General features: G+C 32.1%; 1 protein-coding gene across 2 annotated transcripts in view; it reads right to left on the bottom strand.

The window, feature by feature from the left end:
* LOC111417870 (protein bark beetle) overlaps positions 1-26,977 on the bottom strand; it is a 47,865-nt gene that overhangs the window by 14,530 nt on the left and 6,358 nt on the right. For both annotated transcript variants that reach the window (XM_023050263.2, XM_023050264.2), the window contains exons 2-4: positions 9,028-9,191; positions 2,823-8,974; positions 2,549-2,760 (exon numbers count right to left, since the gene is read on the bottom strand). In XM_023050263.2, coding sequence (XP_022906031.2) covers positions 2,549-2,760; positions 2,823-8,974; positions 9,028-9,191 — 6,528 coding nt within the window. The remainder of the gene's footprint in view (positions 1-2,548; positions 2,761-2,822; positions 8,975-9,027; positions 9,192-26,977) is intronic.

Here is a 26,977-nt window from a genome sequence, read left to right as displayed (position 1 = left end):
GGATAAACCATACAAATATTGGACAGTTATTGGACTGCCCAGATTTATTTTTTAAGAACAAGAACTTTACGCAGGTTTATGTATCATAGTCGATTGTTAGTGGTAGATTGTTATCTAAACTATGAGATGGCTGTGGTGTTACTGAAATGTGACGTAAAGTTGACATGTTAAGTTAATCTGAACATCGTCGTTGCTACTGCAAGTCATTTTGTAAAAGAGTTTTGGGCTTTGCAGCGTTTTAACTGCAAACGAGGAAACTTGTTTAGTATATTAGATAAAGGAGATGGCTAATAGAGGTTTTCCTAGGAATAAAGAGAATATATTAATGAGCGTTCAGAACTTTCTGAAAGAAAATCCAAGGAAAAAATCCTTTGCAAATAACAAACCAGGTATCGGTTGGTTCATAGCATTTTTAAAACGTCAGACAGAAAACGATATAAGAAAATGGTTTAAAGAGATAGAGGGATACATAAAAGAGAGAAATTTAGAAAGTGTATTGAAAGATCCTAATAGAATATTTAATGGCGATGAAACATGATATGAGTGATAACGGGTATATGACTGCGGAAACATTTTATGAATACGTTGCGAATGTATTCCATGCATTTCTATGATGGACATAAGTCACACGTTACGTATGAATTAAGTCTGTTATATAAAAAACTGCAAATAGAACTTGTAGCTCTGTATCCAAATGCAACTAGAATAATCCAACCAGCAGATGTGGCAGTATTTGGGCCTCTTCAAATTGCAAAGAGGAAAGAAGTCCAAAAGTGTCATGACATGCATCCAGGTGAAGTAATGACCAAAATTATATTTGCATCAATTTTTGAAGCTGCAATTGGGGTTATACAACCGCAAACATTAATAAACGGATTTAAAGCATGCGGTTTAACTCCAATACAGTGGATTATACAAAATGTTTAGACAAAGGAAAAACATCACAAATGATCACACTATTTATGATCGAGTATTTAACATTTGTCTCCCTTTTGGGAGAAGAGAAAAAGGCTTGAAGTTATCGATAAAATTGCGAAAGTGTTTTTTTCACTTGTACAAAATGCAAATGTTATGTATGATCAGGATATGAGATATAGTGTTGAGGACGACGGGAATGCAATACAAAGGGTTGACAACAACGGAAATGCGATCGAGAGTGTTGAGAGCGACTGGAATACAGAAAATATGATCCCTAAACAAGCAAATGATAATATTCCAATTGTATCAAATTCTGATCACTATCAAGGTCCAAAAGTGCATATAATTACAAATGTTACCATAAACTCAAATGATCAACTTTCGTCCAGCGATGAGGACACCGCAACGAGTTTAGTCAAATCAATTAATCAACCCGATGTGGCCAAATCAGGTTTCTTTGGCAATTATCTCACCTTATCGATTACATCGAAACGTAAAGGCAAACGAAACACCGAAAGGCTACCATTTTCAATATCATAACCAAAATTTCAGGAAATGCACGAGAAGAAGTGAGTATTACAGATAGAAACAGAACGACAAAAAGAAGCGAAAAGAAGAAAGCTTAATGAGAAAAGGAAGACGACAATCACTGAAATGTTTTGTTTGCAAAAAACCGTGTCAAAATAAGACTAACTTGAAGTGTGAGGAATGTAAACATAGTTTCATAAGAAATGAGTTCCAAAATCTCTTCGAATTCTTATTTCTGATGATGACGATACTTATCTATGCCATAATTGTTACGGCGAAGAGACGGTGAGCTCAGGAAATGAACTTTATAAGAACTCTTGTGATGAAGACTTATTAAATACAGTCGAGCTTGAACAACTTGAAACTGGTCAGGATAAGAACATTAATCATGATCCTTGCAATATCAGTAATACAAGAAACAACAGGAAGGCGACAAAATACAACTTGATGGATTGGATGAAGATGAACAAATAGGTACTTTATACGATGAGTACATACGTGCGGTTTACGCCGACTTTATAGATTTGTACTTTGCTTTTTACCGTTTGTGTTTGTTCCGTCATAATATGCATAATAATCTTGCATCGTATTGGGGCTTTGGAAATAACTATTGATTATGTTTTCTGGGTAGAAATTTGCATGTTAAATTGCTCTCCGGTTGTTTTCAGTTTGACAGTATTTTATAATTTACCGTTTTGTAACATAAATATATTAGTGTTCTTGACAATACTTATAATTTGGTTCATAATGATATTAAAAAGCGCAGGGCTTAGACTATCCTTTTTTTAATGGCAGTTGATTCCTGGATTGTTAGAAGAGATCCGTTCTAGATAAGAAGGAATGGAGAGGCTGTAGCGCCATAGGAGGATAACTTAAATATAAGTCGAAATTCTTATGTTATTATTTGAACAAGCATGAGATGTTTTAGTTGAGTTTAAGTTGTTTGAGAGACCAAAAAATTTTTAGTTGAGCGAGTTACTAATTGTTTGCTAGCAACACAAATAACGCATTGAGTAATAAAACCAATGAAATAATTAAAACAATAATAGTAAATAGTAATTGTAATAATAACTAAAGTAAATGAAATAAATCTTTTACTTACCCTAAAGTATAAAGTTTGCGTATTTTGAACATCTATATCAATAGAGGACTTGCACGTCGAAAAATTTCCATACAATTTTTGGCAATTTCCTCTATATTGATTCTTATCAACTGTTATTATAGGATTAACTTCTCCAGCCGAAATATAACTCATCCCACCTTCACGATTATTCTGGAATATACTGTTAGTGATGTTGTGTTGTACATCTCGATCTACATAACAAGTTCAAATTACGGTTAAACCCAATTAAAATTTATTTTAAACTTAAACTTACTAAATCCAATTGCAGAAATAGGTAAAGTTACAACTTCAGCGATGAATCCATGACTTGATGATGCACCGTTTGCGAAAAGCTTTATGCTAAGACTCGGTAATTGGGTTTTAAACAATTTCTTCTCAACTTGTGAATCTGTGGTTAATCTTCCAATTACTGTTGAAGTAACGTTGTAGATGTCTCCATTGTATAATTGTATAAAATCGGGGATTCCGTATTTATTCGTTGAATTAAAAAGGTTGAACTGAAGCAATCTAAATCCGAAAGGTTTTATGTTATAGGCACTCCTAAAGATTTTCACGCAATTTACAGGATGATTATCGTATTTATAATAAACCAAAACGCGCTCTTCCACGATAATTTCTTTTGTTGTATCGCAAATGTCAACCAATCCGAATAAATGATATGGTATATTTAAGTCTTTTATTGGGGCAAAACTACTTTCATCCGATTCCCTTCCTTCTCCGGTTATCGATAAAATATTTAATCCAACACCCAAAGAAGTATTAACTTTATTCGAAACTAAATTCATTGTATTCGATGGCGATATTAAATTAATACCGTGCGAAGCCGAGTTTTGAACGTTAACATAACTTATTGATGGACTTTTAATAATACTCTGAATGGCTGGTGATTTTTCGTTATGCAAAATCCCCGCTCCGATAATATTCACGAATCTTAACGTTGATTCTTCGGTTTGTCCCGTTTCATGAGTGTTTATATCATGAATTCTGTGTTCGTAAAGATGTTGTTCGAATTCGGAGTTTGCAAATCTAACACCGCCCCAATATTCTAATCCTGGGTGCATATTTCTTTGGCCACAATAAATAAAAACGAATTTTGAGTTCCATTTACATTCGTGTCTATGCCCGTATTGTTGCCCGTTTAACCGTATTGGGCAATCATCGTATCTCGACTCGGTACCTTTGCATTGTAGAGGTTGAGGCCAAGACCAAATTCGCGACAAGGAATTGCTATGAAATTCGATTCGAATTCCGTGATCGAAAAATGCGTTTAAATGATCGAAACCGAGTTCTCTACAAACAACTTGCGCGTTTCTTTCGGTGAATCTTGGATCGCACATCGGAATCCATTGCAAAGTTGTTTTGTTGAAGTACTCTAAAAATCCTTCGTTATTAAATTCGGAGTTTAAATGGCAATCTTGTCCTTGGCATAATCTTATTGTACTCCCCATTTCGAAATGTTCTAATTGACGCTTGTCGATGTTGTGTTTTAAATTTCCCGTGCGGCGAAGTGGTTTTAACGTGATTTCTGCCCCTTTAAAACCTTCTGCTTTTAATGTCCCAAGAACTAAAATTCCTACATTTGGGGCGAATTCTAACGTAACTCCAGGATTAATTGTTAGTGTCGTTTTTGGCATTACCGTTATGTCGGAATTAATGATGTAGGGGGTTTCTCGTAAAGTAATCGTTAAATTTTCGTTTAATCTACCACCTAAGAAATCGAAGTTTATGGGATTTTCGGATTCGGTTGCTGTTGAAAAACTTGCCTCGAAATTATTATCGGTTAGGTACGGTTTAAATTTGGCGATGGCGTGATTGTTCCAATCATCGAAATCGAAGATTGTGTGTTTTATGTTTTCTTCTTCGTTGGTTCCCCACCAATTTTCGGTGACGTCGAGGAAATTGTTGATTTTGGCCGTTTTGATTCCTGCGATTAATTGATATTCTAAGTTGTTGTCGGAGAATAAATTTCGGTTGATGTTAACTTTTTGGATTCCTTTAAAATTGACGACGCTACTCGGCATATCTCTTTGTTGGAACACCCCCCTTAGCATAGAAAAGTATCGATTTTTAGTGAGTTCGTTAAAAATAAATTTAGCGGGGACTTCCCCGATTATCTCCGATTGGGAATCCGTGCTGAAATCGATGATGTATTTCCCATTATTTGATTCCATTTTATTAAAATCGATTAACATCTTTTTTTCCATTCCTCGCATCGATAATAAAGTGTTTTTACAAGTGTTTTCGAGGAATAAACTTTTCGTTATGTTAACTAAAGCGAAATGGCCGTCGATTATTATGTTGAAATTTGAGTTGTGCCTCCAAGTGTTGTTGTTCATGTAAACGGAGTGGGTGAAATTTTCGTTGTATTGCCAAACGTACGGGAGATTTATGTGAAAACCGCCGGCGAAGTTTCGTTCGATCGTGTCGTCTTGTAAAATGTAATGGAATAAATTATTTGAAGCTCGCATATCCCTCGAAAAATGATAAATCCCCGCGCCGTTATCGGTAATGAGGGAATTATTTATCATAAAAACAATCTCGGAGATATTACTTTTATGGAGATCCCAATGCGGGGAATGAACAAACATGGCTTCTCTTGTGTTGTGAGAAATTTCTGATTGAATGATTTTTAAGCTTTCATTCGATTTTCTTAAGAAGTGGTCTCCAAGTTCGTTTAAGTATCTGTTGTAGTAAGAAACAAAAATCCCGTAAGTGTTGCTTTTAATTTTGCTGTTATTTATAACTGTCGTAGGAATCGGCCCTTTCACTATTTTATTATAAACGTTTTGAACTGGTGCTCTTATAGCGCTCAAAACAATTACAGTTCCCCCCAAAGAATAACCCCCGCTCGAATATTCCAAAATAATTCCCGGGCTGCTTGAAGTCGTTGGGAAAACTGTTAAATCGCGTTTTAAACTCCAAATATCCGATTTAATTTGATTCGAATTGATGGGGTTAAAATTATCTAATAAGGTGTCTCGAATTAAAACGTTTTCCGTGCTTCTATTTGCGATGGGATTTAACAATTGGATCCCGATAACGAATCCTGGGGTGCATCTTATACGGTAAGTCCTATTAATTTCATCCCCTATAATTTGGGAAGTTACGATATACTTAGTTTCTCCTTGTTCGACGTTAATTTGATTCGCATCGTTGTAATGTGGAATATAAATCGGTTTATAATTAATTTCTGGTTCATTACTCGTGAACCACCCCGCTAATTCTCTTTGTTGCAATCCGGATAACGCCGGGTTATGTTCGATTCCAATAAAATTCTTTTCGATTAAACTCCCATAAACTTTTAAACCTAATTGTTTAAAACTAATTCCCGCTCCTTTATTATTTATAAACTCCGAGTCTTTTACAACGTTAACGGAGTCTTCCGTGTAAATATCCGAATACATTATTCCTAAACCATCGTGGAAATTATCTCTTATTCGGATATTTTCAAAGTTATGTTTAGCAAAATCCATTTGAAGGGCTGGTTTAAATGAGTTCGTCGCGTAATCCAACAATCCCGATTTTTCGATTGTGATAAACTGCAAATTTGAGCGCTCCGCTAAAACCCCGAATCGAACTCCAGCCCAAGAAGTCGGATAACATCGTATTCCAACATCCGAATCGTGCGTGCAAGAATTTTCAAACTCCAATCTCTGCTCGGCCCGACATTTTGTTATATCAACATCGAAATCTTCACATTGCACATTCGATAGAATCACATTTTCGCTTGTTCCAGCTGAAGGAATTTCATTTCGTTCTAAATTCCAATCGTTAGGATTTAAGGCTAAACCTAATTGGTGACACACCAAAGCGGCGTTTTTAATCGTCCAACCATAATTACAAACAGTCCCCCATTCGTTATTAATTTTTATTTGTAATCGACCTTCGTATTCGGTTTTCCCCCCTAATAATCGTAATGGTTTTTGTGATTCAATCGAAACTATTTCTGTTTCATGATTTATGTCGGTGTTTTCGATTCCCGTTTCAGTTTGAATTTCATAGGAGGTGTTTGCAAAAGATAATTCTTCTTTTAAAGTGAACAAAATACTATCAGGTTCGATTCCCCTTGCTTCTAATTTCCCCCCAATCATGATTCCAATAGAAGGAGGGAATCTTAACGTAACTCCGGGTTCGATTATTAATTTTCCACCCGGGCGAATATTTATATCTTTCTCCACGGTGTAATCCCCGGGAGTTAAAATCTCTTCGCCTTCAATCTCACCACCAACAATGGAGGAATCTTGAGTTATAAATAAATGCACATACATTTGGTTGTAATAAACCTTATCGGTTAACGGATTCGAATTGTGTAATAAATAAGGCACAAAGTGTACTTTAGCTAAGCTGTAACGATCATTTCTGTGGAAGATGCGATTAAAAATGTGTTGCTCGCGATTCGACCCCAACCAATTAAAAGTACAATTAATAGTTTTACTTTGATCTTCAACTTGACTCCCAATTTCGTATTTCGATAGAGGATTCTCAATGATATTCCGAAAAACATCGACGTTACTTGAACCAATTACGATCGGAGCTGCGACTCTACTCCGTGGATTTAAAGAAGACGTTGAATCTTCCGAAATAAACGGTTCGGTGATGTTGTTATCTTTAACGAAGTTTCGCTTAAACAATAAATATTGATATTGCGAATACGGCGATAGAGCCAAATTTACAGCGAAAGCCCCCGAGTTTTGTAAAAAATAATTTTGGGTCACCAAAAATTGAGTTTTTAAAATGTTAAATTCCTCAAGTGGCTTATTTTTGATTAATAAAGCGCCGAATAAACCTTTCTTGAAGTAGTTAAATTCGATTTTTCCGTCGATGTTTAGAGCGGGGTAAATTTTCACCGCAATTTTTTCGTTGGAAATAAAATAGTTGTGGCCGATTTGAAGTTTTAAAGAATTATTTGTTGGGATCCAACAAGATAAGATTTCGAAAGCATCGTTTTGATTTGAGCTGAAATTATTTCCGGTGATGTTTACGTTGGCTTCGCCGCAAAAATTCCCGTGGAGGACGCCGATATCCAAATTTTTTACAAAGTCGGAATATTGCACCACTGAGGATTGATTTAAATAAATATACTCGGTTTCTTCGGTTTGATTTAACCAAATCGCTAACCCATATCCTTCGTTGGAGCTTATCGATGATTTAGAAATGTTTCTGCTTCCTCCGGTGTAAGTTATATTAATCCCATCGCCTTCGTTAAAAGAAATCCTACTTTGGGTAACGTTAATGCTTCCAACTCCACTTGTTACATGAAATCCGTGCGAATTTTTAGAAATTGTCGATTCATAAATATGAACCATCGATTTTAAGTTGTCCACCAAAACACCTCTTCCATTATTTTCAGAAATATCCGATCGGCTAACGTTTAAATCGTACGTTTTTTGATACCCCGATAATAATCTCATGTACATAAACATTTTTGTTCGCTCCTCCGCTTTAAAAGTTATATACATTTGATTGCTAATGCTGGTTACGGATTGGGGACGAGTGTTGTTTCTGATATTAAAACTAGTAAGAAGTCTTCGATTTATAGAGGAACCATCGTAAATTTCAATTGAGGCGCTGTTATTTCGATCAGTTTCGGCTCGCAAAAAATTTAAAGTAATAACATGCCCATATTTTGTTTGGAAACTTTTTGAACACGTTTTCGCCCCGGCAAAAATCGATTGCTGTACGAAAAAGTGAACCGGATAAGTTTGACTCGAAGTTGTAGCCGAAATACACATATCATCGTATTTATCTTGACCATCGAACTTTTCATCGGGCCTCTCTTCGGATTGAACATATCTAACTCCATCACCACCATTTTCACTTATCACGCAATTATCTAATTTAGCTAAACCATAAGTTGAATTGATAAAAACTCCGTATCCTCGATTCCTGGTTATTCTTGAATTAGTTATTTCAAATCCGCCATCGGGCAAAGTTATATTAATTCCGTTATAAGCGGATTCCATAACATCCACTCGATCCATAATCGGGGGAATTCCCATAACTTCAATGGCACTAGTGGCGTTATGAAATCCTCCATTTCCCGCGTACTTAATCGTAACGTATTGCAATCGAGATAAAGAATAAGGAACTCGTAATGTGTTATCCACAGCTAATACTTTATCGGAAATTGCGTTTTCGAATCGGAGACCTCTCCAATATGGGAGAGGTTGATCGTGTCTTGGAAGACACTGAATGGCAAGATCGGGATGATAGTCGCAAACACCGGAGCCCATTTGACGCGAATTCCAGTTGCAGTTAATTATGTTGGATTCAGAGCCGCGACAGCGAGGTTCTTCGTATAACAGGCGGGGTTTTAATGGCATCTGGCGATTGAACCAGTTATAGAAAGAGCCGCCTTGAAAACCGAGTTGTCTACAGGCGGTTTCCATATCTGATAAAGTCCAACTAAAATAAAAATTAATAATAAAAAAAATAATAATAAGATTAAAAATACGAACTTTTTCGAATTTGTACAAACGCTTCTCCACACTCCATAATGTTTTAACTGGACTCTCCCAGCGAAAATACTTGGACCATCAATTAAACGGATATCCGGTGTTGAAATCGTTCTAGATGACGCATCTTGTGTTGTTGTTAAGGTTATTCTCTCATTGTCAGTTCCCTACAACAAACAATTTTATTTAATAGACCTATAATAATTGTAACATAATTCAGATGTTATCAGAAGGATGTTTCCTTCTTTTAACCATTGTAATGTTAATATGCGTATGAAGGTATGAAGTGAAATCGGGTGATAAGAATGAGTAATAACGGATCATTTCTTATTCTTCTATGAAAGAGGCATTGTTTATTTACACCAAGGTTGAAATTTGCATTTTTGGTTCACGAGGCGTTTCAATAAAACCTAGATATCGTGTTCTAATAAGATGAGTTGATCGCGTGGTTACTATTTTATTGTGATGATTAGATTGAAAAATACTTTGAAAAGATTTTTTTGTAATTCGCTACGGTAATGGAAGCTGTAACAGTACTCAAACGGGTGCTGTAATGAGACTCCTTACAGCATCCGATGCTGTAATGAGATTTTAGTAACATTTTATGGAACCAGTTTAAGTTGGTGACATTGGGTCATTAATTTTTCTAGTTGTCAATGTGACAATTTTTGTCTATGGATGTTTAAACACGTTCTTAGCATCGAATACAAGGTCCACAATGATGAGGACATTGACCCTGAGCAATTTCTCTTATTTTGGGAGGTGTACATCAAACATTTTTTTCAGGTGAATATATTTTGTGTTTTGACAGTTTCTAATTGTCAATTCAGATTTCTATTTTCAAGTGTTACGGTTTTACCAACTGCTGCATACCTATTTCCCTACATTGTCAAAATTTATTTTATTTTTGTTAAAAAAAAAAAAGGATAAAAACGCGAATTACAAAAAATAGCATAAAAAACACGTTTCATAAGACTTAAAGCACTCATTCATTAAAAAACTCGTGGCTTCGCCACTCGTTTTTCAACTTGAATTCGTGCATTTCAAGAGTGTCTTACGAAACTTGTTTTTTAATATACTATTATTTTGTTCAAAAGATTTCTCTTCCGCCAAAAGGTAGGCAACAGCATGTTGTTTTTGGTTCTATAGCATCTACGTCGCATCTATCAAACACTTATTTACTATCGAAAGTTAGCTCAGGTAAAAAACTGTTTGCAGATGTACGCACAGATCATTTACAAAACATTTTCACCTTATCAATCAGAACATGGAGAAAATGAATGTGTATAAGAAAATGAAGCAGAAGTTAATGTATTAAAAAAGAAATTACTGAAAAATCTTAGCTTAAGTATGTATAAGTAGTAAGTTTGGCAGATCAGTACCAAATGCTGCCCTTGTCTAAAAACCATATGAGGCTAGGTAGCTTATATCATGTTATAGACAGAAAGAATTCTTCTTCTTCTTCCTCTCTGTATTTTTAGACGTAAGTATCTGTTTTTTTATATTCTCTATTTGTCTATCATAAACAAGGTGGATCGTATCGTTCGGTGGAAAGCCTTGTGCAGATCCAACTTTTCCATTATTTGTCTTACGACAAAGATGGCGTCTCACAGTGGTCCACAAGCGGTAAAATGTGAACGAAAATCAAATTTTCGAAATTTCTTTTTTCGTTTTTTTTAACATGTTACATGTACTTTAGGTCCTAATAGACTGAGAGGTGAAAGGAATAAAGTCTTATGTACTCTCTAGTGCCAACTGTACGCAATAAAACTGTACTATAATACTTATATATTAAATATCATAAAATGCTACAACTTTAGATGAAGAAAATATATTGTGTTCCACTTTTTCAAGACAATGCGTTGTTGCTATCTTGAACAGTATAGAAAGGTCTTCATTTGGCACTTTTCTAATTTTTAAAATATTTTTGCAGAAATACGCAATAAGCACTTCTTTTAAAGCTAATTAACACCTACTTGAAGTTACAACCAAATGTTTTAACATATATATGTCGCAGAAGACGCAAGAAGAGCTTTTGTCGCTAGAATATTCTTATTCTTTGAGATGTGCTCTATATAACATGATAACCACATCTTGCTTTAACTTGCTCCTTACCAAGATATTAGCGATCAAAGATGATCAGTGCCTGAGTGTGTTATTTGACTGTTTTCATATAAAATGCTTATATTCTTTTTCTTAAAAGATAACTCTCGTATATTTGGTGTAAACCCGCATAACAATAATAGAATACCAGACCTAAAGTTTCAGGCATATCTAACAACCGGAAGTGGTTGTTAGATACAGTGCGGCAAAAAACTGGAACTCTTGAAATATCTACTTTTTTTATAAGTACGAAGGTTTTCACGGCCGGAGTTAATTGAACTAAAATTAGAACTAAAACTAATACTAACTCTTAACTAACTAAACTGGTTCGAAGTGTTTCTGAAGAAGGTTGCAACATGGCATCCGAAACGTCAAACCTTTTCTTAAAAGACGCACGGCAAAACCCGAAAGTTTCTAGTGTTAGTTGATAAACGGTAGAGCTAGAAGGTTTTAAGTTTGATTTGTCTGTTCTCCATGCATACATTGGGTTTTTTGTGTGTCTGCTTCACATTTCATATAGATTAAAAATTAGAACTTGGAAGGTGACTGGTTCATACGTACTTTTACTAAATTATCATTAGAGATTTCATTAAACAGTGGGTACAATATTAATTGCAATGAATTTGATAAATACTGTTTCAAAACTGCCGAAAAGTGTATATATATATGCCAATCAGCGTTCATAAAATTTTGATACATGAATCTGCAGTCATTAAAGAACCTCTACTACCTATTGGAGAGTTGTCGGAAGAAGCGCAAGAAGCTAATAACAAAAAAATCTGAAAATTTAGAGAGAGCCACACAAGGAAATGTAGTAGACTGAATACGAATGAAGATCTATTTAAAAGACTGCTACTCAGCTCAGATACATTTATAAGTAATTTTCAACAGCACATTCCTAGAAAACATAGAAAGATGAGTATGGAGACTAAAAGATTACTTATAATAGACAATGTAGAAGAACAAGAATCAGAACAAGAGCTATATGAGGCAGGATGCAACGAAGATGACGAAGAATGGTCTGAAACAGAACAAGAAGAAACACACATTGTTAAGCAACGTAGATAATTAATAGAGAATTAAATTCCCTTTCTGATAGGCTAAAAAAGCATGGTGCGTTCCATTTAAAATTTTCTACTTTCTCGTTATTGAAAATGGAAAAACAATAATTCAATTTTTGACCACCCTGTATAAAATACTCCGATACAACAAATGAAAATCTATTTGACAGCATCTGAAGAATAATCGTGCCAATTTAGACCTTTTTTGAATGAACGTTGGCTGAGATATGGGGTTTTAAACAGCATGGTGAAATTTACCAAAAAAAAATTAGAACCAAAATAACTCGAAAACGAAAAACGCTAGGTACCAATAACTTTTATCAAAGCTAACCTATTTTTTTACGTACAATTAAATAGTGTAATAAAAACTATAGCATTCTATTTAAAATAACGAAGTTATGGTCTACTTCCAGTAGACCGGATGTGGCAGAAATCTTGAAAATATTTTAGATTGAAAGTTCCGAATGGACAACCCATGCTACCAAAATTTCAAAATTGTACGAATAGTGGACCCTGAAAAAGTTCTAACGAACCAGTTACGTGAGACACTCTGTAGTTAAAGATTTATTTATAGAAACCTTACATCGAAGTAAACTATATAACCAATTTAGTTTAAACAATTTTGTATTTAGCTATCCTTCACGATTTAATAGCGTTGTATAAAATTTTGTATTTATCCAATTCTAAGGACCTAAATTATATGAAAAAAATAGAATGTGACCTCAAGTAAATTAGTACTTCCGGTTGCCATATTTGATCCAAAAGTTCACAAAGTCTTTAGCATATAGTCCTATAGCCACATACCTAGTTTCAAAAAATTATCTCAACCCAACCTGCGTTAAAATATTTTTGTTCGGGTTTTTTTGAATTTAGACCACTGTGTGTCTGTGCAAGATTTTCCTGATTTGAATCCTTATTATTCGTCTGATAATGAATTCTTGTAGCTTTTCTGCTTATGATTCTTGTAGTTAAATTCAGGATGGTGCAGAGTAAATTTATTAATCTGTATTTTTTTTGGCATCTTTTATCGCCTCTTATAAATAATATTCATTTAGGATTCTAAGTTGGGAAAAATATTCTCTTATATTCTTCGCATATTAAGGAACAACTACATTGTTGTAAAATCGTTGCAGAGCCAGTCTGTTTTGTGTAGACCTTGTAGTTAATATCTTTTTGATTTTCTGATAATTTTGCTACACTAGATACCAACGATATTATCGCCTCTCTGAATTATTATTTGAAAAGCATCAAGAAAAATAACCACCTTGCAATCTTTATACTCCATAATTCTAAGCAATATTGTATATTAAATTAAAAAAAATAGTTCTGTTTAACTACAATATTTTTTTGTTTATCACGTCTATTTCCTTGTAAGTTTATTATTTGTTATATACAGGATTACCTTTCCTATCTTTTTGTTAATCTTATCAGATTGATTAGCGAAAACAACAGTAATGGAAGTGGCATAGACTGCAATCTATGACTGTTTACACTGATATTGTGAAGAGAAACAACTGAATATTTTAAAGAGAAAACGTCAACTAAAAATTTTTTTACAACTTCTACAAGTGAATAACATTTCTGTTTGACGAAATTTCTAGTGTTGAAATCATTCCATCATTGTTATCTAAATTCGCAAAGTTGCAGAAGATGCAGTCGTAAACGATGTGTAAGCGATCTTATCGCGTTTCGATTTAACGGTTACAACAATAGAATGTTATTTGGAAAAAAGAAATAACTTGAAATTTGGGTTAAACGCAAACCCATTTTTACAACCTTTGTTATCTGCTAATAGAAGTTTCTTTACGGTAAATTTTGGAGTTATCGACACAGTAACGTTTATAGCTTGGTCCTTTTTTTATATCCATCACTAAATTTAAGCCAATAAACCCGTCGATTTTATCTGGTATTGTTGATATATTTACCACATTCAATAGGATACAAGTTAGTGAGATAAAACGATTTAAGCTCGGTATTGCATGGAATAATTTTATTTTCGCTTTGGGAGTTGAAAAGTGAAGATAACAATCAACAATTTATTATATCAAGCTGTCTAAATAGCTATGTAACGAAATAGTTATACAAGTAATTTTTTAATGAAATAGTTTCTTACAGTATTTTGTAAAATTGTTAAAAATTATTTCTTCACTTATTGTAAAATTGGTTGCAATGAAACTTAAATTTGCTATAAATCAATTTACTTTACTGGCAAAATTAAGTCAAACTACTTCTGCTTAATCAATTAGGATTAAATAAAAATAGTAACATTTGCGACAAAACGGTTTTTCTTTTCAAAGCTTTTTCATATAACATATTTAAGAATTATACATCAAAGTTTATCCACATAAAGCATATAAGAGTACATCGTTTTAAAGACGAAACTTTGAACTTTAATTTGGTACAAAATCATAACTCGCAAAAATAAGGTTGTTATGATTTTATGAAATTAACTGTATTTTTGTTAGACATACAATTATGTAGATACGTTTAGTTTATTGTAAAAAGAAATTTCTAAAAAATTTTTGGTATAAACTTATTAAGTATTATACGCCGTTTTAAAGAGAAAACTTTAAACTTTAATTTGGTATAAAATTGATATCATAACTCGCAAATATAAGCCTGTTATGATTTTATAAAGTTGACTGTATTTATGTTAGACATGGTTGTAGTGAAATAGGTAGTTTTATTATAAACACAAATTTTTAGAAAATTTTTGGTATAAACTTATTAAGTATTATACGTCATTTTAGAGAGAATTTTAAGCTTTAATTTGGTTTAAAATCGATATCATAACTCGCAAAAATAAGTCTGTTATGATTTTATAAAGTTGACTGTATTTTTGTTAGACATGGTTGTAGTAAAATAGGTAGCTTTACTATAAAAACAAATTTCAAAAAAAAATTTAGTATAAACTTATTAAGTATTGTACGTCATTTTAAAGAGAAAACTTTAAACTTTAATTTGATATAAAATCGATATCATAACTCGCAAAAATAAGCCTATTATGATTTTATAAAGTTGACTGTATTTTTGTTAGATATGGTTGTAGTGAAATGGGTAGCTTTATTATAAACACAAATTTTTAAAAAATTTTTGGTATAAACTTATTAAGTATTATACGTCATTTTAGAGAGAATTTTAAGCTTTAATTTGGTTTAAAATCGATATCATAACTCGCAAAAATAAGTCTGTTTTGATTTTATAAAGTTGACTGTATTTTTGTTAGACATGGTTGTAGTAAAATAGGTAGCTTTATTATAAAAACAAATTTCAAAAAATTTTTTAGTATAAACTTATTAACTGTTATACGTCATTTTAAAGAGAAAACTTTAAGCTTTAATTTGGTATAAAATCGATATCATAACTCGCAAAAATAAGCCTGTTATGATTTTATAAAGTTGACTGTATTTTTGTTAGATATGGTTGTAGTGAAATGGGTAGCTTTATTATAAACACAAATTTTTAAAAAATTTTTGGTATAAACTTATTAAGTATTATACGTCATTTTAGAGAGAATTTTAAGCTTTAATTTGGTTTAAAATCGATATCATAACTCGCAAAAATAAGCCTGTTATGATTTTATAAAGTTGACTGTATTTTTGTTAGACATGGTTGTAGTAAAATAGGTAGCTTTATTATAAAAACAAATTTCAAAAAATTTTTTAGTATAAACTTATTAACTGTTATACGTCATTTTAAAGAGAAAACTTTAAGCTTTAATTTGGTATAAAATCGATATCATAACTCGCAAAAATAAGCCTGTTATGATTTTATAAAGTTGACTGTATTTTTGTTAGACATGGTTGTAGTAAAATATGTAGGTAGTTTTATTATAAACACAAATTTTTAGAGAATTTTTAGTATAAACTTATTAAGTATTATACGTCATTTTAGAGAGAATTTTAAGCTTTAATTTGGTTTAAAATCGATATCATAACTCGCAAAAATAAGTCTGTTATGATTTTATAAAGTTGACTGTATTTTTGTTAGACATGGTTGTAGTAAAATATGTAAGTAGCTTTATTATAAAACCAAATTAAAAAAAATTTTTTAGTATAAACTTATTAAGTATTGTACGTCATTTTAAAGAGAAAACTTTAAACTTTAATTTGATATAAAATCGATATCATAACTCGCAAAAATAAGCCTGTTATGATTTTATAAAGTTGACTGTATTTTTGTTAGACATGGTTGTAGTGAAATGGGTAGCTTTATTATAAACACAAATTTTTAGTATAAACTTATTAAGTATTATACGTCATTTTAAAGAGAAAACTTTAAACTTTAATTTGGTTTAAAATCGATATCATAACTCGCAAAAATAAGTCTGTTTTGATTTTATAAAGTTGACTGTATTTTTGTTAGACATGGTTGTAGTAAAATAGGTAGCTTTATTATAAAAACAAATTTCAAAAAATTTTTTAGTATAAACTTATTAAGTGTTGTATGTCATTTTAAAGAGAAAACTTTAAGCTTTAATTTGGTATAAAATCGATATCATAACTCGCAAAAATAAGCCTGTTATGATTTTATAAAGTTGACTGTATTTTTGTTAGACATGGTTGTAGTAAAATATGTAGGTAGCTTTATTATAAAAACAAATTTAAAAAAATTTTTTAGTATAAACTTATTAAGTATTGTACGTCATTTTAAAGAGAAAACTTTAAACTTTAATTTGATATAAAATCGATATCATAACTCGCAAAAAGAAGCCTGTTATGATTTTATAAAGTTGACTGTATTTTTGTTAGACATGGTTGTAGTACAATAGGTAGCTTTATTGTAAAAAGAAATTTTTTTAGTATAAACTTATTGAGTATTATACGTCATTTTAAAGAGAAAACTTTAAACTTTAATTTGGTATAAAATCGATATCATAACTCGCAAAAATAAGCCTGTTATGATTTTATAAAGTTGACTGTATTTTTGTTAGACATGGTTGTAGTAAAATAGGTAGCTTTATTATAAAAACAAATTTCAAAAAAATTTTTAGTATAAACTTATTAAGTATTATACGTCATTTTAAAGAGAAAACTTTAAACTTTAATTTGATATAAAATCGATATCATAACTCGCAAAAATAAGCCTGTTATGATTTTATAAAGTTGACTGTATTTTTGTTAGACATGGTTGTAGTAAAATATGTAGGTAGCTTTATTATAAAAACAAATTTAAAAAAATTTTTTAGTATAAACTTATTAAGTATTGTACGTCATTTTAAAGAGAAAACTTTAAACTTTAATTTGATATAAAATCGATATCATAACTCGCAAAAATAAGCCTGTTATGATTTTATAAAGTTGACTGTATTTTTGTTAGACATGGTTGTAGTGAAATGGGTAGCTTTATTATAAACACAAATTTTTAGTATAAACTTATTAAGTATTATACGTCATTTTAAAGAGAAAACTTTAAACTTTAATTTGGTTTAAAATCGATATCATAACTCGCAAAAATAAGCCTGTTATGATTTTATAAAGTTGACTGTATTTTTGTTAGACATGGTTGTAGTAAAATATGTAGGTAGTTTTATTATAAACACAAATTTTTAGAAAATTTTTAGTATAAACTTATTAAGTATTATACGTCATTTTAAAGAGAAAACTTTAAACTTTAATTTGATATAAAATCGATATCATAACTCGCAAAAATAAGCCTGTTATGATTTTATAAAGTTGACTGTATTTTTGTTAGACATGGTTGTAGTGAAATGGGTAACTTTATTATAAACACAAATTTTTAGAAAACTTTTGGTATAAACTTATTAAGTATTATACGTCATTTTAGAGAATTTTAAGCTTTAATTTGGTTTAAAATCGATATCATAACTCGCAAAAATAAGTCTGTTATGATTTTATAACGTTCACTGTATTTTTGTTAGACATGGTTGCAGTGAAATGGGTAGCTTTATTATAAACACAAATTTTTAGTATAAACTTATTAAGTATTAAAGTCATTTTAAAGAGAGAATTTTAAGCTTTAATTTGGTCTAATTGTAAAATCGAGATCATAACTCGCAAAAATAAGCCTGTTATGATTTTATAAAGTTGACTGTATTTTTGTTAGACATGGTTGTAGTAAAATATGTAGGTAGCTTTATTATAAAAACAAATTAAAAAAAAAATTTAGTATAAACTTATTAAGTATTGTACGTCATTTTAAAGAAAAAACTTTAAGCTTTAATTTGGTTTAAATCGATATCATAACTCGCAAAAATAAGCCTGTTATGATTTTATAAAGTTGACTGTATTTTTGTTAGACATGGTTGTAATACAATAGGTAGCTTTATTGTAAAAAGAAATTTCTAGAAAATTTTTAGTATAAACTTATTGAGTATTATACGTCATTTTAAAGAGAAAACTTTAAACTTTAATTTGGTATAAAATCGATATCATAATTCGCAAATATAAGCCTGTTATGATTTTATAAAGTTGACTGTATTTTTGTTAGACATGGTTGTAGTAAAATAGGTAGCTTTATTATAAAAACAAATTTCAAAAAAATTTTTAGTATAAACTTATTAAGTATTATTCGTCACTTTAAAGAGAAAACTTTAAGCTTTATTTTAATATAATTTCTTAATCTTCATAAATACACGAGGAACGATTTTTTAGTTATCACTTCTTTGCTAGTTTATAGAAGTTTATAGTGGTTTCGCAAAGAATTTTTTCTAGAAAATTTCAACATAAAATTATCAATTATTAGATGCCATTTTAAAGAGGAAACTTTAACCTTTAATTTAGTGTAAAAATCATTTCTTAATCTTCATAAAAACCTAAGTTATAATTTACTGAACAAAGTCAAATATTCTCCGCTATCTTTGAAATGGCCACTAATATTTTCCACAAAGAATGAGCAGACATTACGTTTGTTAAATTTGTAGTGATTACCCTCTATGCTATTCACAACATCTGAATTCAGCCTTTATCCGAATTATTGAACCGGAACGCATTGTGAGCAAGCCTAAATGACCACAACGTTCTAAATAACGTTCTGGTAATTATTTCCACCACCGAAGAGCGAGAACTACCCGGAACGTATTATAGGAATTTATATTTATTCTATACCCAGAAGAACAAATTAAAAAATCGTCTATAAATAGTAAAGAATCTTAAATGGTATTATTAGAGGTGAATTATACATTGGTCAATGTATAAGGAATGATTGTTTTCCTATTAAGAAACAGGAAATGATTTTTATGATTTTAATTTATTTTTGCGTAATGTTCTTTTAAGTTATCATATACATCAAACCAAAAAGAGATATTTCAAGGATTTTCGTAACATAATTTTAATAGATAAAATGTTAATTTCATTCAAACTCCAGTACAACACAAAAACACTGCTGCAATTCAACTCGATAATTACAATTCACAAAATATTCAATGAGTCACAAATACACACTTTTCTCTATTGCGTCATCACATACATAATCACTGGATTACTCATTGTAACCTGTTATAGATTGTTGTGGTAAATAAACGCTACTGATAAAGTTCTGAATCAAACGTTGTGGTAATGAGAAATTCTATGTATCCGATAATGTTCTGAAAATCCTTAATATTAATAAATTTTTTTAGCTTAAATTTATTGTCAAGCTTAGCTCATAACATTTAATGAGCTTTATGACGAAATTATCATCTTTATTAAAAATTTCCGCTACGCCAACCATCCAAAGAGAGAAGATAACAACGAAATAATAACCATGTAAGATTCTTTTAAGCTCTATCAGAGCAAGAAAGAAATTAACGGTAAATGAAACACTGAAACCAAAACTATAAACTGTTGTAACCGTTATCATTTCCGGATTAATATTAACTTCAAACTCTTTAAAAATATGAAACAAAAAAACACATTCCAAGATCCAGAGTAATGACAGTTATTTTTTCAAGAAGGAAATAACCAACATCCTGTGTAGCGCCAAAAACCGTTTTCACGTTCAATTTAAATGTCCAAAGCCACGTTGCTAACCTGGATCGATCTGGTTTGACCACTCTTTCTTTTTCTCTACCTCCTTTCCCACCATCTCATCTTCCTTTACAAACAAAAAAGGAAAGGGAAAGAAAGAAAATAGAGGATAGACGAAAGGAGAAGACAAGATATGTCTTCTGAACTCCTCCCACCTCCCTACATTTTTTCCTCCTTCTTCTTTTCCTTGGTGAAGGTAAACTTGTTCGTGTTGTGCTTAGACGAGAAGGCACAAAGGATGCGGATTGCATAATGCCATTGACCCGGTTGGAGTTAAAATCTACAAAACGAAACGTTAACGTTCCGCTTCCTAGGATCTATTCGACCAAGCGTCTTCCAGATCCACGTGTGGGTTCCGTACGATTGCGGTGAGTGTAGATGAAGAAAGTGGATCGCAAAAGGTTCTTTCCCTTCTCTTCCTTGGTTCTGGGACATTTGATCGTGTCTGCACTTCTAACGGGATTTGGAAATTTTATCTCCAGCTCGATGAATTTTCTTTCTGGTCGAGAAGAGATGATTGTAAAGAACTTAGAGTACACTGTGAGAAGAAAAATGAAATGGACCAAAAAAGACTGATTAACCTTTTTCTTCCCAGATTAGCTAATTTATAAATTATGACACAAAAGAGATCGTCAATTTCATCTCGAATCTATTGTTTCGCAAATATTAAATTTCTAAATTTACCACACAATGCCTATGATGATAAATATTTTACTTTCTAATCACAATAGAATGCCACCATTCAGTTTAGATCAAATTGTTAACTTAATTTTCTTTGTTAAGAAAGTGTAAGTAATCGTAATTCACAAAAATTCTTTAACTTGTATCTGGTCAAACAACTTTCACCATCATTTAAATTTCAACACCAATTTAAAGTTTCTTCTATAATACGAGTGTTAGGGATTATATAGCACTTGAAATTAGAACAATTCAATCCAATGTTACATAAGCCTTTATCATCATGAAAGATGTTCAGACATAAAATTTCAATGAAATGGCTTAAGCGTAAGTGGAAATTTACCTGAAAATTTAGCCATATTTTAAATATCTGCATTTTTAATCAAAATCATACAAAAATGCGAGAAAGTTGAGATTAGGTCATTACAGCTAATTTTCTATCTCAAAAGAATGCGACGAAAAGTTTAAAAGCCTTTACTTCCGCCTTTGTCGTATAAAAGCTCAATAGAAGGGAGAACTACGATGAATGGTTTTTAAAAGTTATCAAAAGCTACTTGGTATTGAGTGGGTTGGTTAAATGTATAGTTGGAATAAAAATTGATTAAGATAAAACAAAGAAAGCAAAATCCAGAAGTGACTACTGTGATGGACGTTGGTTCAAGTTAAAAGCTTTGTACCACGACAATCGATTTTCAAGGAAAAGCACTTCAAAATTTGATAAGTATGCGTCTGGAAAATTGCGATGCAATGAAGTCGCATTTAAATCATATCATAGATACGGATCAGAGATTAAGAAGGACTAGTTTTAAGTTTGCTGTAGACTGGATTAGATCGTTCTTGGAACTTTTATGAATGAAAATATCTAATATGGTACAACATTCTGTATAATGCATGGATAATGAAAATGTACCTAAATTTGTACCTAAGCTGACAATATTGCTTTCTGCAAGTCAGTTAGATCTAAAATTATATAGTCTCAATCCACCGTCGTCAAACTTTACTTTTGGCATAATGCATTCGGATAAGGATGCGTTTTCTTGGCTAATATCCAAGCCCTGCTATCTGAACGGTAGAAGGTGAATCTTGATTTATTCTGTTTCCATTGATCTAGTATCCACTGTCAACGTGTTTTACAAAACATTAACCGAGCAGCTCGGTTAGACTTAGTGATCAAAGACTTATGGGTGGTACCATGACCATTAAAACCAAGCAGATGTGCTTTCTTGCGGATCAACACGTTCGGACGCCTGTTGAAACTCCTAGCGTATTACTCTGGACAGCAGTCGCCGATATTTATCTATTTTTTTGAATCTACCGACTCGGGAAACATTTTGCCAACCACTTCTTTACCTTCCACTTCTGAATAACATAAACCATTCTCGAGTTTGGGTTATTTAACTCGCTAGTGTTGTTTACTACACAACATTAAACAGCGGAGAGGGTGGCCAAGTCAAAGTTTTCAAGAATAATCAAGAATAAAAAAAAACTTTTCAAGAATTTCACGATATTTTTAAATGATTGAGAATTGAAGGGCTGATGAGAGGTAATATGTAAATTTAAAAATTTTTTATTATTTGCTTTAAGAAAAAGAAGGCAGATACCATTCTCGATACGAAACAATTGGTCATTAACTTTAATTTAATGTCATATAATCTTTGCCGCGTTCCTGAACACACTATATCATTTGCGATTGGGCATGGACAAGTACGTGTGTCTTGAGTTTTATGGATGTGTAACGATAGCTGGACAAAGTCGGTTGTGCAGCAAAGAATTGGGTATACATTACACAGAGTGAATTTACTTATTACTATTAGTGACTATGTAGGGAAATTTCTACTAACTGAAAATAATTTTGTTAATGTATGAATACATCAATAAAATTAGCGTTACAATTTATTTCGTACCAAACACAATATTATTTGCATCATAATAAGTGTCCGTTATAATAACCCATTTGTTTTTCAATTTGAGCTAATATAGGAATTAACTGCGTTTCAACCCAAGTTTTAAAAAATTACGTTCGTTGTCTTCAAATCACGGGCTTCAATCTTTGCATTAACCAACAAATCGTAACCTTTTGCAAATCCATTATTACAAAAAATCAAGCAATTTAGTGAAACATTTCCTTCTAATTTTTTTCTTTTTGGTTTGTTTCCAAATCACTAAATAAGTTAACTCTGAACCTGGGAACTGTTATGGTATAATCATGTTTCATTTAAAAACACGAACATGCTAGTGTGAATTTTCATATTGTATTGTTATCTAGGGAAGGAAATTAGAATAAGAAATTGCATTGAATAGATGAGGTAACAGGTCCAGAAAACATGTTTGCGGCATTTTGAAATACCATACAGGTATTTGTTTAATTTAGAATTAATCTCTATGCAACATCTGCTTTTTCTCTAGTTAACAGCAAAAGTCTGTTATTTAACATGATTGATTGATGACAGTTAATTAAGCTGCAATTGATTTGAAAATTGCAACCATAACCAACATTAACATATCGGGAGTTTTGTGAACTGATTAAACTGCAACTAATAGTAATGCAACTATGGTCATGGACAGGAAAGACTACGACTACAAAATGACGTGCCTTTTGGGTCCAGTTACTTACAAGAAAATCAAGAAAGATCCAACCGAGAAGATAATAAGAGAAATGAAAGAATTGGTGAAAACTAGAAAAATTCCAACAGAACAACGCAGAAGTTTGTTTGTCCAGATATTTTCAGTGCCATAAATTCTCCAACGCATCAGCTAGCAAACACCTTACCAAGATTTAAGAAAAACAGTATCATATGTTAGAAATTCTATACGTTCTGTGGAATATCGAAAGTATGAAGTTAGATCCCCGGCATATCCTGGTAGGTTTCGATTTAGAATCTTTATTTACCGGAATGTGTTCCAAGAGGAGTTTATCATCGACATATTGGATGAGCTGGAAAAGAAAAACTTATAAGAAACATGAACGGGTAGCTATGGAATCACTGTTAATCGCCATTTTTACATGGAAATATTTGAAGAAGAAGCGTCAAAGAATTGCTAGACCACCTGATGAACACTAGAAAACCCCATGATTAAATTTAATATAGAATCTTCTTCGACTTCACAACGGGTGTTTGTGGCCCAGAAGAAAGTCATTAGGTCGATGTTTGATTTGTCTTATAATGAATCATGTAAGGAATCATTTCGAAAGAATCGCTTATTAACCATGCCTTGTGTTTATATTCTGCAATCACTCTTATATGTAAAGAAACACCTTACGGAGTTTGCTAGGAGTGGTGATATAAATACTCAATACCCCACTAGGCAGGCTGGAAATCTGTACATACCGAAATGCCGGCTGTTTCTCACCCAAAATAGCCCTCAACATATGATGATTCGCTTATACAATCATTTGCCGATAACATTTAAGAGGCTTGATTTCAACCGTTTCAAGTATAAATTGAAAATCTTCCTTACATCCAAATGCTTTTACTCAGTGGGGGAATATTTACTAAACACGGAATGGGACCACGACGATGACAGAGAATTGCAGTAATTTGTTTTGTTTCCTTTTGTGATAGTTTTTTGTATTTTCGCTGTGCATGTTCGCTGTGAGATGACGAAACGTACGTATTGTACTGACTATCTTTTGTAATCATTAGCGTAATGACAATTTCTGATGCTGTACAGCCTATGGAAATAAAGATATTATTATTATTATTATGAAGCTGCTAAACAGTTACCTTTCCTGGATGTTTTGGATACTAACCCGTACAGTTAAGACAACATTTAAAAATCAAAATAATCCTTTGCAAAATCTGATTGGTTTTGCATCCGATGGAACCAATACAATGATGGTTATAACTTTTGAACGGTTTAAATACTGTCAACGAACAATGAAATGCTCTAAATTTATTTTTTACTTCACAATGGTTAGCAGATTAGTTAGTCTGCTGACAAAATTATCTTAATACTTTTTCGAATGGATACTTCTAATGTTAACAACTTTAAACGTATAGTTAAACAAAGAAGCGTTAACGAAATCAAAGATGATGATACCTTTGATGGTAGCATGGAAAAGAGCGTATCCAAGAATCCCCAGATCATCTGAGCTCGCAACACAACGTGATCAAATTTATCGGTGAAATGGAAGTTGCAACAGTTACCTTTTTCTTACCAGTTTTGATAAATAGGAAGACTTGGGAGTATAGAACTACAACGATCTACAGGCTTCATCCCATCATCATCTACAACGGAACATGTTAGTGATCCAAGCCTTATCCAGCGAGTAGAAAGGATATGCGACGAAAAGAAATTAATGAATGACAGATTTCTAGAAGATTTACTCCAGAAGAACAGCTACACTCTGAGGGATATCCAGCGAGCCTCCAAACAACACAAGCAGCGGGAAGACACGGTAAGTATTACACCAGCCGGTTTTATCTGCCTCCCTTATGTTTCCGTTTTGATGGAGCGAATTGCACGGTACTTGAAGACGAACAATATCGTGGCAGGATTCGGTACGGTGTGGTAGTGTGACCCAATTGTATTAAAAGAAGCGGGAGTCTATCGACTATCGTGGAGTTGTTGGAAGTATCGTTGGCCAAACTGGACGTAACGTTGAGTAACGTTGATAAGATCCAGCATTCGGCAGTTGCAGAGTATTACCACAAGGTGTTAGCAAGAACCGGACATTATTACCAAAGTATGACAAGAGAGGCGATTGAAATTCATCACTTACAAATGTAATACGATGTAGTTCAACCATTTTAATATGTAACGTGCTGTTTAAAAATGTTTTAAAGTTTTATATTGTATTTCGTAAATAACTATTAAAATGTTTCATAAAGTCCTCTATAATATTTTTCAAAATTCGAATGTAACTTAATTATATATATATCGACAAAGTCTCTGAAGATGCCTTTAGGGCGAAACTAGTTAGACGAACAAATAAAATAAAATAAACCAGTCAAAGTACAATAAAATAATTTATTTAAACCTGAACAATATAGGTGATAACATCGTTATCATGTTAAATGAGATCTCAAATAAATTATTGTCTACATCTGTGTATTTCAATTTTAATGAAATCTGCGCACTTTATTAATTTCATTACAAGGTTTCTTAATGAACACCTAGCAATGCAAGTGCCAATTTATAACTCGAAACATATTAAATACTAACTAAAATTACTTTAAACTGCTTTTTATTTTATAATGATATCGTAATTAGTTTTTTAGATACGTAAAGATTACGTAAAGAATGCGAAATTTATTTTGCATAAAAAGTGAATTATGGAAAGTTAATAGAGAAATTTTATATGAATTAATTGTGATTTTCGATATTGATGTAGGTTTTAAGTGGTTCAATGCTATCAGTATTTTCACCTAGACAAAAATAAAACAAAACACAACCAAATCGCTCTAAATAAATAATGAAACATTTGAACTAACACAATACTTAGAAGTAGAATCATTTGGGTTTAGCCACACATCTCTAAAGACGGCTAAATCCGAATGATTCTAGTTCTAGGTCTAGTGTTAGTACTAGTTTTACACTTGTATTGTCATTAGAACCAACATTAGACCTAGAACTAGAAACATTTGGGTTTAGCCGTACGTGTCTTAAGACGGCTAAACCCGAATGATTCTAGTTCTTGGTCTAGCGCTGCATGACAATTAAAACTAACACTGTTATACAGGGTGTCTCAGCGAGACCGGTCATTAGACGTTTCTTGGGTTCTGGTGAAAATAAAAATTTGAGAATTCAGACTTAAGTATTATCAATTACGATCTCATCGACTAAAATATTTTCAGATTTCTTGCACTTCCGGTTATACCGGAAGTCGCCACCTACTTTATTTTTTTAAATGGAACAGCCTGTATATTTTTACATATTTGGATTTGTCTGCTTTCAAGGTTTATAAATAACTTTACTTTTTGCAATTTGATTCGGCCGTTCTCGAGTTATTCGAATTTTTCTAGAAAAATCTGCTCCAGCAGATATTTGTTCAAAAAATCAGAGAACACACGATTTTGGGATATCAATTTAGGATTCAGAACATGCTTAAGCAACATGATGGAGTATGTTTTGGTGCCGAGAACGGCTGTCTAGAACGTTTGGTCACTTTACTAGGGCACGTTAACTTTTCAAAATTTGGAA

Source organism: Onthophagus taurus, chromosome 11 (genome assembly GCF_036711975.1).
Source record: "Onthophagus taurus isolate NC chromosome 11, IU_Otau_3.0, whole genome shotgun sequence".
NCBI lineage: Eukaryota > Metazoa > Arthropoda > Insecta > Coleoptera > Scarabaeidae > Onthophagus > Onthophagus taurus.
The sequence above is the reverse complement of the archived record's forward strand: the minus strand, read 5'-3'. Positions and strand labels throughout refer to the sequence as shown.